Here is a 12,355-nt window from a genome sequence, read left to right on the forward strand (position 1 = left end):
GGCCTGCGTCCATTGCAATGCCAGGTTGTTGATGTGTACAGTTCAACTTCTAAAGCAGTCTATGTACTCTTGGTCACTCGAAGTACCAGTTTGGTCTGACGCATCAAATATGCCACAAATTCATGGCAAAAGGAAACGGCAAAACACAGGATACAATACGTTAGTGTTAGTACTGTTCTTATGAAGGAAGGAAGGAATAAAATAGGACTGTACTGTAGCTAGTAAGTAAATATTAACGCTTGCAATATAAAGGCAAAAGGTTACAACTAATCCTTAATTTCTTTCCTTGTTTCATCATCTGTAAAATAATTTCCCAGCCATTTTTGTCGTCAATGAGTTTTGCTCTAATCTGATCTTATGTTTTACCATTTTGTAAAACTATTCTCTTGATTTAAAAAAAAATGAAATAACATAACATATATAGCTCCCTCCACCTTTAATATCTTGCCTTGTACACTGACTGGACAGCGTAACTTTAACATCCAAACATTGTTTTCATAACATAATTCCATTCCAAGTTCAACTTCCACAGTTTGCAGATTGAGATTGCAGATGGTTATTTCACTCAAATGAGAAGTAAACGACCTCAAAGGAGGAAGAAGGCCAGGATATTAATGACATTATGACTTCCTAGTGAATTTTAAACTTTAAAGGCAGTTGATGTTGATATTTAAAGACAGTTGACCAAACAATTCCCTCTAGAGCCAATACACAGAGATAGTTAAAAGTGACTTGCTGAGCACTCCACGAAAAATTAGAGTTCTGTCATGTTCCCTTGACTGCACCATGAGGCCTTACTATGGGACCCACATACAGTACTTTGATTTGTCGATTCTAGTAACAGGCCGTCACAGTTGACATCAACCTGAATGTAACTAGAAAGCTGTGACGCCAAACATTATGGACAGCAGCCCGGAGTGTGTGTGCTTAAGACGAAGAGTTATCGAGATGTTGCAGTTATAAGTCGACTTGCAGTCTGCAGCCGGCGAGGGCTCACAAATAAAATTGCACGTTTTTCCTACACGATTCCGGCCATTCCAATTTGCAGGGGCCAGTGCAAGACTGACGTTAAATTCTTTGCAACTATCGGAAAATAGGTCACACTGGTTCTGAATTCGACCGTCGAGATGAGTCGGGGCGCATTCAATAGGCTGGCTTGACCTGAGTACTACTGATTTGATAAAAATTCGCCTCAATGTTTAAGAGCAGCTTGGCTAAGAGTCAGAATCAACCGGAAATGACTTTTGACAACCTTCAACAATTTTAGAGTGCTAACAGTTTTGAGCAAAAAGGAATCAAACCTGTACGGAGGGTCAAAAAAGGTTAATGCCATAAATATCAGTGGGCACACTCACTGGTTATCATATTTTACGTATATTACTGTACTTAGAGGGACTGACATCTCGTTCCTGGCAAGATCTTCTTAAGTGACAGAGGTTTTAATCTGCCTCCGAAGAAGTTCCTGCATGCATCCAGAAACAAGAGGCCCTCTGTCTTTACATCTACTTTTACCTGTATCGTAACTACATACTGACACCTGTTGGGCATTCTGCAGAGTATCGGAAGTTGAAATGGTTTTCCTTTCTTTTTAAGATCATAAGTACTGTATTATAGTTTATTTATCTTGCATTAGGTTATTGAGTATTCTTTAACTGAACAGAACTCAACAGTGTGAATTATGTCTTATATGCAAAAGAGTCGATGATTCATTTCCGACAGATGCCAAGGGACCGACAATGACCTTTAAAAAAATAGTTTAGAAAAACAGACCTTGATAGCTTGTACGAAGTTCTTTGGTTTACAAACAAAGATGGTACCTACTGTATTCTTTATTTTTGGATAAAATTCAATTTGAATTTTCTTTCTTCTTTGCAAAAGGCTGAAAATTTGAGACTTGGAAAGATGTTCTACATTGAGTCATGTTTCCTATCTCTCTTTTCCTATGTCTCTTTAACATAGTATCATCTTCCAAAGAAAACTGACGATCCTGACAGTATTAAAGCCACAGGGCTGCACACAGCCAGACTGCACACATAAACACACTGTAAGCTGCTGCTCCCAGGGTATGAGAGAGAGTTGTCCAGGGATCTTAGGAGAATGTCCACACAACCAAATTTATTCCTCCAACAAAACTGCTTCTTGAGGTTTTATGAGGAACAACTACAAGTTATTATACCTCTCTGCTTTCCTTTCCCAACTTTGTTATTTGGATTATGTCAATAAGAGGAAGTTCAGGTTGTTTTAGCAACAACCAACAAACTTCCTTCCACATCTGTCTATGAACTATTCACAGTGTCTCATTCCTACACATACCTGGAAGTATGTAACGACAGCTAACGACTGTACAAGTACGTGATATATTGTAAAATGCTATTCAGATCACACTTTCTTGTATTGTGGGTGTAACATATGATTAAACACATAGCTTTCCTGAGTTGCACTGTAATAACTTTCATAATTTATATTACAAAAGGACAAAGACCATACAGTTTTCACTTTTGCTACATGATTGAAAACAGTAACACTAGGAAAACAAGTCAACCATTGCGAAGTTTCCATTTGTTAAGCCTCGGCACTGTCCTTAAAGGGAATGTCATGTTGCAAAATGTTAGGACTGAAGTTTTTCATAGGCCGAAAGGCAACTTTCAAAAGTAGTTTTGGTTTGCAAACATAAGGACTGTAAAATTCTTGTGTTGTTTCATAAAGTTAGTGTGTCTAGGAACATTGCAATTTTATTTACTTAACTGGGAGCTTGTAATTTTCTTTACGATTCATATGATTTGTTTTGTCAAATGAGGGAGTGACACCGTTTCATATGAAAGAAAATAGGGAAGTCACTTTAAAATAACTGACTGGGGAAATTGCCCTCAAATTTTGAAATAACAAAAAACTATTTGGCAAGAATTCCATTTCCACATATGAAATGGAAAACCTAACCAAAATGAAAAGGATCTTATGAGTTATGAGGATATTAGAAGAAAATGCCCCATCTAATAATATACTGTAGCAATGTAAAATCACTTAATTTGTTGTTCTTTTTTCTTCCATAGAACTCAATTCTCTATCCCACAACTTTCCTTTCTTTGGCAGAGCATAAATTGGTTTTGCAAAATATAACTATATAGTACTTTAAACTTTAAAAGTACTTTCAAATTTATGAGGACTCTATGAGCAAAACTAACTTGCCTCTAGTTGGATACTTTATGTTTGTCCGATGCAAATTTATGTTAAAGGTCAGCCAGAGGTCGGATCCCACTTTAAAAAGTTCTCAGAAAAATGCAGCAAGAGGGGGTAAAAAAGGAGCAAAGTTGACAAATTGTGACACAAACCGATGCAAAGAATTTCAACACGATACGAGGTCCTATATATTTATATAGCTTTACAAGGTATATTAAGCATTTAGTGACTAGTAGAATTATAGAAACACTGGCCAATCAGAAAGATATTTCTGGCTTCTGGCCATGTTGGCTCACAGTGTGCAAGTGTGATGTTATGATATGCAGACAAAACAACACAACAACATATATACTGTAGGTGCAATGATGTGAATATAACAAAGACACAGAAACAATTAAGACTGTCAAAATTTGATCATTAAATGGGGATTATCCAGGAAATAATTTCTGGTTCAAAGTTTGTTTGCTTTGACGGCCCATAAAATTTGTCTGATGTAAATACTTTGGTTACTCTGTACAATAACGGCTACACATTCTGTGCACTTGACTCGCTAAAATTTGCCCATTTTGTAATGTGATAACATTTTCCATGTTATCCCCGGAAAGCAGAAACATCCAGGCCTGTACTAGACTATTCAATGTACACATACAGTACAGTACATAGTCTTCCCTACTGTACATACAGTAATGCCTTCACGTTTCACAGAGCTATTCTGACTTTTGTTTAGTAGCCATATACAGAAAACTTTTCTTTAAAAGAAAAAACATGCTATTATTACATTCATAGTCAATGAAAAAGAAAGTTGCTCCCTAGATATTACCATTACCAAGTTCCAATAATTCTTGCTGTTGGGCAGTGATTTTTTCTCTTTGATGTTGCAGAATTTACATTCTTGGCTAAAACTTTGCATCCCAGGATGCAAGATCTGGCATTTGTAAATTGTTAGAAAGATTGACATGACATCAGTCTGAACATATGACACAGGCTAGGTTAAATAACATAACCAGTTAGTCTTAGAATATGATGTTACTTGTTAGTCTTAGAATATAGATGGTACTTGGTAGCCTAACGACACGGCCTAGGCTAGTTAACTGAGTAATTTATGCTAGGTCAGGCCTACTGTAAGTGTAGACCTACATATCGCTCGTCATATCAAGCCCAACTGTATGCATGCATTGGGCTTACCATGTTACTAATACTATGTCAGGATGATGACCATAATGATTTTCTGTTATTTAGGTCCTATGCTAGGCAGTTTTGGCTTTGCTACTATCATTGTGCTATCCTCCCTGAAACTGTTCTGTACTAACCTAGCCTTAGGGCCTAGGCCTAGTTAGCTTTGGGAATGATATCTGCCTAGTAATACTATGTGTATGTGTAATGCTAGTACTGGTAGTAGTACACCATTCATTAGTTATCTCTGTACAGACTTGTGGTCAGCACCATCCTATTCCTAGGAGCCTATACGCGAATTACAGTAGCCTATGTTGTTACTTGTTATATAGTAAACCTAATTTGTAGGCTAGCAAGTTTATTGTGAAACGCAACATAACTTACAATCAACACAGTACAGAGAGCATATCCATCACTTCTTAAAAGAAACTTAGGTAAGATCTAAACTGCAAACACGGGTTAAACGGGAAAGTACAAAGATTACAAACGGTTGAGACATATACAAGTTTTCGAATGAACTTACATGAGCAGGGACTGAAATGTTAATCCATTTGTGGTAAATAAATCCTTGTAAGATGTATCTCTAGGTTGCCTGATTTTCAATGGTCACACGGAAGTTGACTAGTAAAAACAATATGGCGAAATTGGGTGTTAAAGCGATGGCGCTGTGTATTATTCGCAGAACAATGTTAGAAAGAGCCCATGCATGCACGCATTGGAAAATGTAATTGAAAACTTTATCGTGAAGCCACGTACCGGACAGGCCTTCTCGACAAGGTTTACTTTTCGGATAAACTGAACCCGCAAGATCCACTCGGTAAATCACCTATGCGTATTAAAGGGAAATACAGAATAATGGCGTTTTGAAAAGAACATTTTCGTGTTAAAACATTCCATAGCTGTTCATAACATTTGTATGCATATGATTATGCATGCTGGCTATTTTTGAAAACTTTAGTAGTGGTCAAAATGATTCCTCCAGTTGCCATGAAAGGGCAAATTAGAAGTTTACTATAACCTGAAATCACATCTCCCACACCTCCCCCCCTCTCCAAAGACAAAAAACAAAAACGAAACCAAGTTGTGTGTGGCAGTGGGTAGTCCTACTGACGCAGCATTAAAGGGAGTGAAGACTCGTGCACAAAGAAACGTCTGATGACGGTAATCTGACCTAGTTTCGAATGAGGTGTAACAGAAGTGTAAGACACCACCATCCATCCCTGAAAATACACACAAAGCTTGCAATCGTCGGTAATTAGACAATAGTGTACAGTCAATACATGCAGTAACGGTCAATACCCACAACACAGTGTATATAGCTGTGATGGACATCTCAGCAGGGAGTTGGAAGAAAGAAAATGCTTACAGTTTTGCCAAAATTTAGACAAGTAAATGACTAGTGTGATGGGGCTACTTTGAGGATGGCAGTAAAACACTAATTGTAAGTTGGAGCATGAGTGACCATTGATTTTTTAGCATATTCGGGAAATACCTATGACCAGCAAGTGTTTTGCACACATGTGAACCTGACCTGGTATATGACCTTCACAGAAACATGATGGATATTCCTTTGCTTCATTATTTTATTCTACTCATGGCTTGTGGGGGTGGGTTGTGTGTGTGGGGGGGGGGGGGGTGGGGGAGTTAGTCAGGAGTTGAGGTAAGGTGTTTGAAAACAGGTACTATTGAAGTTGAAGTGGAGGAGTGGGAATATGTACTTTCTGCACCCCTCTCCAGCTCCCCTGTGGGGGGGGAGGGGTTTGCAAAATGAAAGCAGAATAAAGAATTCAGACATTATTTTCTGTGGAGTTTCTTTATGGGAATGTTTATTACTTGTTCATACCTGGAACACAAAGCCTTCACAGTCACTAACAAATACATATGCCATGCAACTTAACTCATGAATAATCATAATAGGACTTGATATAAGTCTTGAATATTCAGATATCTCTAATAATGAACAAATTACCAATTTTATCATTTTAATGTATAATATTTCATGCATTTATACAGCAATGAAAATGTGTGAAATAGCTGATTATGAACAGTTTCGGCATGAAAATCAAATATTGGTTTTTATACAAATCAACCATTGAAATGAATTAGTACTAATCATCTTGCACCCAGTTGGGACAATTTTGGTTTTGCCATTTGGTACTTTCTGTACTCATACTGACAGCATCAGCTGTATGATGATCATGTTTCTATATCAGAAAAAAAGTTAGGTACTGTTCATACTGTCAGTCTGAGTGCTTTGAAGCATGATACAACAGGACAGTATAGAGTGCTATTAAGCATTGGAATCAGATAAAGGTAAGGTACTGTTAATACTGTCAGTCTGGGTGCCTTGAAGCATGATATGACAGGACAGCATAGAGTGCTATTAGCACTAAAATCAGGTAAAGGTAAGGTACTGTTAATACTGTCAGTACAAGTGCTTTGAAGCATGATACGACAGGACAGTATAGAGTGCTATTAGCACTAGAATCAGATAAAGGTAAGGTACTGTTAATACTGTCAGTCTGAGTGCCTTGAAGCATGATATGACAGGACAGCATAGAGTGCTATTAAGCATTGGAAACAGGTAAAGAAAAGGTACTGTTCATACTGTCAGTCTGAGTGCTTTGAAGCATGGTATGACAGAACAGCATAGAGTGCTATTAAGCATTGGAATCAGGTAAAGGAAAGGTACTGTTCATACTGTCAGTCTGAGTGCTTTGAAGCATGATACAACAGGACAGTATAGAGTGATATTAGCCCTAGAATCAGATAAAGGTTAGGTACTGTTAATACTGTCAGTACAAGTGCTTTGAAGCACGATATGACAGGACAGTATAGAGTGCTATTAAGCATTAGAATCAGATAAAGGTTAGGTACTGTTCATACTGTCAGTACAAGTGCTTTGAAGCATGGTATGACAGGACAGTATAGAGTGCTACTAGCACTACAAACAAATAAAGGTTCGCTACTGTTCATACTGTCAGTACAAGTGCTTTGAAGTACGATATGGCAGGACAGTATAGAGTGGTGTTAGCCTTTGAAAATTGTCCCAAATGGCTGCATGTGAGATACTTCTTGTAAGACATCTAATATAGAGTACAGTACAGTATATTGATTAGTGTTTGCACGGGTTACCCGGGTACCCGCCCGACGTGATGCTACCCGGTTCCTAATTTATTACCCGAATCCTAAGCAAAGTGTGATTTAAAAAAAAATTTTAAAAAAAAAAATTGGCAAACCGACGGTTAGGCAGATTTCCCATTGACTTAGTGTGGTGTTAGGCTACAATGTGGTAGAAGATAACAGCAATAACGAAAGGTTCGACGCGATACTACCCGGTTCCTAATTTATTACCCGAATCATAGGCCTACGCAAAGTGTGATTGTTTACAAAAAAAAGTGCAAACCGATGGTTAGGCTGATTTCCCATAGACTTAGTGTGTTGTTAAGCTACCATGTGTTCGAAGATAACAGCAATAACGAAAGCTTTCCATAGATATCTTATAACTGCGTCACAATTTCAGCTAATAAACAGATGGCTAGGCTAGACTGCCCCCATTGACTTAGTGTGGTGTTAGGCAACAATGTGGTCGAACGTAACAGCAATTACGAAAGTATTCCATGGATGTCTTATAACTGTGTCACATCTCCAGCAAATAAACAGATGGTTAGGCTTAGCTAGATTTCTAATTGACTTAGTGTGGTGTTAGGCTACCATGTGGAAGAAATTATTATTTATTCATTCGTTTATTTCAAAGAAGGAAAGGCTGACAAGGAATTATACGCGATGTTTATGGATTATAGACGGGATAACTAAAAAATAGTAATCGCAAGTGGCTTTTTACTAATCGTTTATTCCAAATGCGATCAAATTGCGCGAATCGCGCAATCTCGCAGCAAATGAGAACCCTGGGCCTGCATAATAGATAGTAGTAGTATTAAAAACTGAAGAAGAGCTAAATTGGATATCTATATGGTTTGATCCAATAGACGTGCACGAGCTAGCATAAGCAGCGGAGGCAGTGCGATGTTAGTAGTAATGCTAATTATAATTAAATAATTTATTTATTTACAAGTTAATGAAAGAAACAGAAGCAAATAAAATTTATTGAGGGAGGTTTTATACCTTATCTTACACCTACGTATTTGAACATGAAAACATTGTCAGTAGAGAATATAATGCATTTATTACAGCATCCAATATGTAATTTCTTGAAAATCGTGATACACGTGGGTAAACATTTTTTTCCGGGTACCCGGATACCCGACGGGTAACGGCCCTCGGGTACCCGGTTCCCAATTTTTGGACCCGTGTAAACACTAATATTGATGGTTGTTACTTAAGAAGGAACATGCAAAAGCCAATGTCTTTGAGAGTACCATATCTTGTCGCATGCCTTTTGTCATATGACATTGATATAACAGTATTTTTGTTGTTGTTGATAAGAAGCAAATTTTATGGTTCAAAATGAGTGGGGAAGGGGGAGATGGTGCAGGTAAAACTTGGTATATTATATATTTTTTAATTTCTTTCTTTATTGAGTTGTATTTATTTGAGCCACATAACTAAACCAATATATCCTACAAACACACATAACCTAACAAGGTACCAAAGTTACAGAAACCGTGGTTTATGAAAAGTCACAGTCCTTTCAATGTGATTTTTGTTAGAACTTCAAGTACGAAAACTAGTTTAATATTAATTAAAATCATAATTAATAATAATACTAATAATTAAAAAAAAAAAAAAAACTAATAATATTAAAAAAAAATATCGAAGGAATGCTAATGTGTAATCAGGTATTAAAGAGAATACATTGCAGAAACGAATAATTTCAGAGGGTAAGCCACGAATAAAGCATATACACATACAAGTAAGGTCCAGAAACTTTTTGGTACGAAATTCGACAGAACTCTTGTGTGAATAAAACTACTTAAAAGGGCAAAGGCCAATGAAAAGTGATAGCACAGAAGAACGTAAAAAATCGGGCATCTTCAAATTGAGACTTTTCAAACTTCAATTTTGCAACAGGTTAATTATCCTAGATTCATTTTAGTGGCGGGTTGGAAAGTTGATATATTTCATTTCTGCATCAATTTCATGTTTGAGCGGAATAAAATGAAGTTATATTCAATTCCAGAACTTCTTTACAATATTTCATAAACTTTGAATTTTGCAACTTTTAATATTCGTTTAGGTCCCCAACCAGTCTGACGCCGTCACTTTCATGGTCCAAATCATAAAGTGTGAATACAAAATATGTTACTAAAGGCCAAAAAAAAAAAAAAATAATAAACTACTTGTATGTAATTGCAAAGACAAACAAGGAAATATTTTCCCTACATAATCCATCTTTAGTACTCATCATTCTTCTCATAATTCTAATATTAAATAATATATAATATTTTATGTCTTGCTGCCAAGTACCATAACATCATCAAACATTTTTCAATTACATTTTAACACATTTTTATCATTTCCTTTCATGCAAACCAGTAGGCAGAAGAAATTGTTTTGTTAAAATCCAATTTATGAGAGTAAATATCATGCTATCAGTAAGACCAATCAAGGTATACATCAACAAAATTGTAATGATCGTCAATAAAATCAATCTTTGAGACAACTTAAAACATAATTTATAAAATGTTAAAAATCAATTTTACAAGCTCTAAACAATTTTTCTCAAAAAAACAAGAAACAGAAGAAGAATAATAAAAATAGACATTGAAGGCAAAACTAACACAAAGTTTAAAACTCTAAAAAAAAAAAAAAAAAAAAAAAAAACGAAGATTTAAATACGAAACTACCACAAAATTACAACTATTATTTCTAATTCTATGGATATAATAACTTTCTGCTCTTTACCTATGTACAAAATAAAACCATTTTCTCCTTATTTTGTATAGTTTTCATATCAATCAGTTTTTTAATGTTATTTTCGTAACTCTAACCTCCAGTTCAACACACATTTTAAAATTGCACTATTAATGTAAAAAGAATTGGTACAAAGGATGACAGGACCCCCCGGAGACAACTTTGGTGCTCACGTGAATCTGTCCATACGATTATGGATCAGGATTCTACTGATAAACATGACCGCCTACAATTTTTTTTTTGAGAAGAAATTTCTTATGATTATTATCATAGCTAACTAGGCAGACAGGTTTGATTATGTGAATCCATTTTGAAAGAAGAAATTTAATATCATGATAATTGCTACCAATAGGAACTTGTGGTCACATGAACCCATGTCAAATAAGTGACCCAGCACTATGTTGGTTACCCAGGGCAACTAATGTTCCTCTGAATCTATTTGCAAGATATCACTTTCACTAAATATGAGTGTACTAGCCATAAGTGGCAGTTCCACATCACATGCACTATTTCATTTTTGGGACTTTAAACGGTCGTAATATCTCTTACAATAGTTTGTCACTTAGAGATGATTTAGCAATATTTTTTGTGTGTTTTTATTTGGCCTCCTTCCCTCAGCAGTTCATGAATCCGTTATCTATATAATTTAAAACTAACAGAAAAGTGACAAAATACAGAAAACCAAAAACAATAAAAAATATAATCAATGCTCCATTTTCAAGGGCTACACTGACTACAATTGACTTAGCATCAAACATCCAAAAGTTAAAAGTCATAAAACTTTATGACCAGCCTTCAATGGTTTCTACTTAAAGTAAACCATCACTGGCAAAAACCAAAAGGCAAAAACATGTTTCTTTGGTTGAAATGATAAGAATTATTCTGCTAAGGTATAATTCCAACATCTCAAAGATGAAACATTCAGGTAATTCTTGACTAAAATCATTCCTTCCTTCTAATACACAATTCGATAAACGTGTCGACTTCAGACCGATCCATTCTGATGAATTGGATAAAAACATTTAAATATTCTAATTTCGTTTTTGAAACGGTCTTCACCGGATTAATAAATCGCTTTTCCAAAAATATCTTTCACAGAAATTTCGTCCTGGATGCAAAGTCATCTTTAGTCAGAAATTCGCTGCCGCCCGGACAGACTTGTGAAAATAGACCCAATCATGATTAAGAACTATACAATCATTTTTTAAGCCGTATGTCAAACAAATACCATAAGGAACGGCTGCGTGCACCTGTACACTGGTAACAAACAAAACAAGAAAGGTGTTCACAATCTCTACTGTGGCGCCCTCAACTTTGACATAGCAACCATTGTTTATCACCTGGTAGGTGTCATGCAACATTTACATCATCCAGTGTCTTCTTGGTCTTTCTGGTTATGGACCTCTAGGGCAAACTTGAGTTTCTTCAGAAGCCACTGTTAAAATCAAGGGACAGTTAGTAAAATGTTAAAGAACCAGAAAAGTAAGCATCTGACATTAAAAAAAACCTGTTTGAGTTCTGTTTTGCAGTCTAAAAACTTTCCATATGGTATGAGTTTTACCGACAAATCTTCTCTGATTTCCAGATATTTCCTAAACTGGTGAGTATATTAATTGTTATAGTTATGCAAATTTATCTAGGGGGCATCAGAGAATAATTGAATCTGAAAGTATGGGACCCAAACTCTGAAGTGCCGTGGGACGTGCAACTTTGATGTGAAGAGGAAACACCCTCCCAAAAAAACATATTACCTCAAAACTCCCATAGAAAAATTCTTTGTGCAATATGTGCTGAATTCCAGTATATCAATATTTTCCAACAAAAAGACACTTAATAATTAATACAAAGACAATTTTTAATGACAAAAGTTGGAACAAGGGAATTCTTCATTGAAAAAAAGAGGGGGGAGGCATTGTTAATATATGCAAATAGGATTCATAAATAATGAATATTAAAAAAGAAAGAAATTCTGCATCACGCTTTACCTTGCAGACCTCTGGATCTCCGCAGTCGACTTCTCGAGTGATTTGCTTTGATCCTTCCTGTAAAATGAAATATGAAAAATGATCAGCAAATTATATCAAATTCTACGGAATTAAACATAGCCAACACCAAAACTCTGCCATAGTAA

The 12,355-nt window shown here is 35.9% G+C and overlaps 2 protein-coding genes across 9 annotated transcripts in view; both read right to left on the reverse strand.

Annotated features, from left to right (window-relative positions):
• The window catches only part of LOC139963215 (actin-binding protein WASF3-like), a 46,449-nt gene extending 41,421 nt beyond the window's left edge, over positions 1 to 5,028 (reverse strand). For 2 of the 3 annotated variants that reach the window (XM_071963795.1, XM_071963792.1), the window contains exon 1: positions 4,874 to 5,028. The gene's annotated coding sequence lies outside the window, so the exon portion shown is untranslated. Of the gene's footprint in view, positions 1 to 4,734; positions 4,854 to 4,873 lie in introns of those variants that run through there. The other variant, XM_071963793.1, reaches the window with a different exon arrangement.
• Positions 5,029 to 8,785: 3,757 nt separating this feature from the next.
• The window catches only part of LOC139962973 (intermembrane lipid transfer protein VPS13A-like), a 115,778-nt gene continuing 112,208 nt past the window's right edge, over positions 8,786 to 12,355 (reverse strand). For all 6 annotated transcript variants that reach the window (XM_071963403.1, XM_071963404.1, XM_071963398.1 and 3 more), the window contains 2 exons: positions 12,210 to 12,266; positions 8,786 to 11,659 (listed from right to left, as the gene is read on the reverse strand). In XM_071963403.1, the coding sequence (XP_071819504.1) occupies positions 11,591 to 11,659; positions 12,210 to 12,266 (126 nt within the window). In that variant the 3' untranslated portion in view covers positions 8,786 to 11,590. The remainder of the gene's footprint in view (positions 11,660 to 12,209; positions 12,267 to 12,355) is intronic.

The sequence above is a fragment of the Apostichopus japonicus genome, chromosome 21, assembly GCF_037975245.1.
Source record: "Apostichopus japonicus isolate 1M-3 chromosome 21, ASM3797524v1, whole genome shotgun sequence".
Taxonomy (NCBI): domain Eukaryota; kingdom Metazoa; phylum Echinodermata; class Holothuroidea; order Aspidochirotida; family Stichopodidae; genus Apostichopus; species Apostichopus japonicus.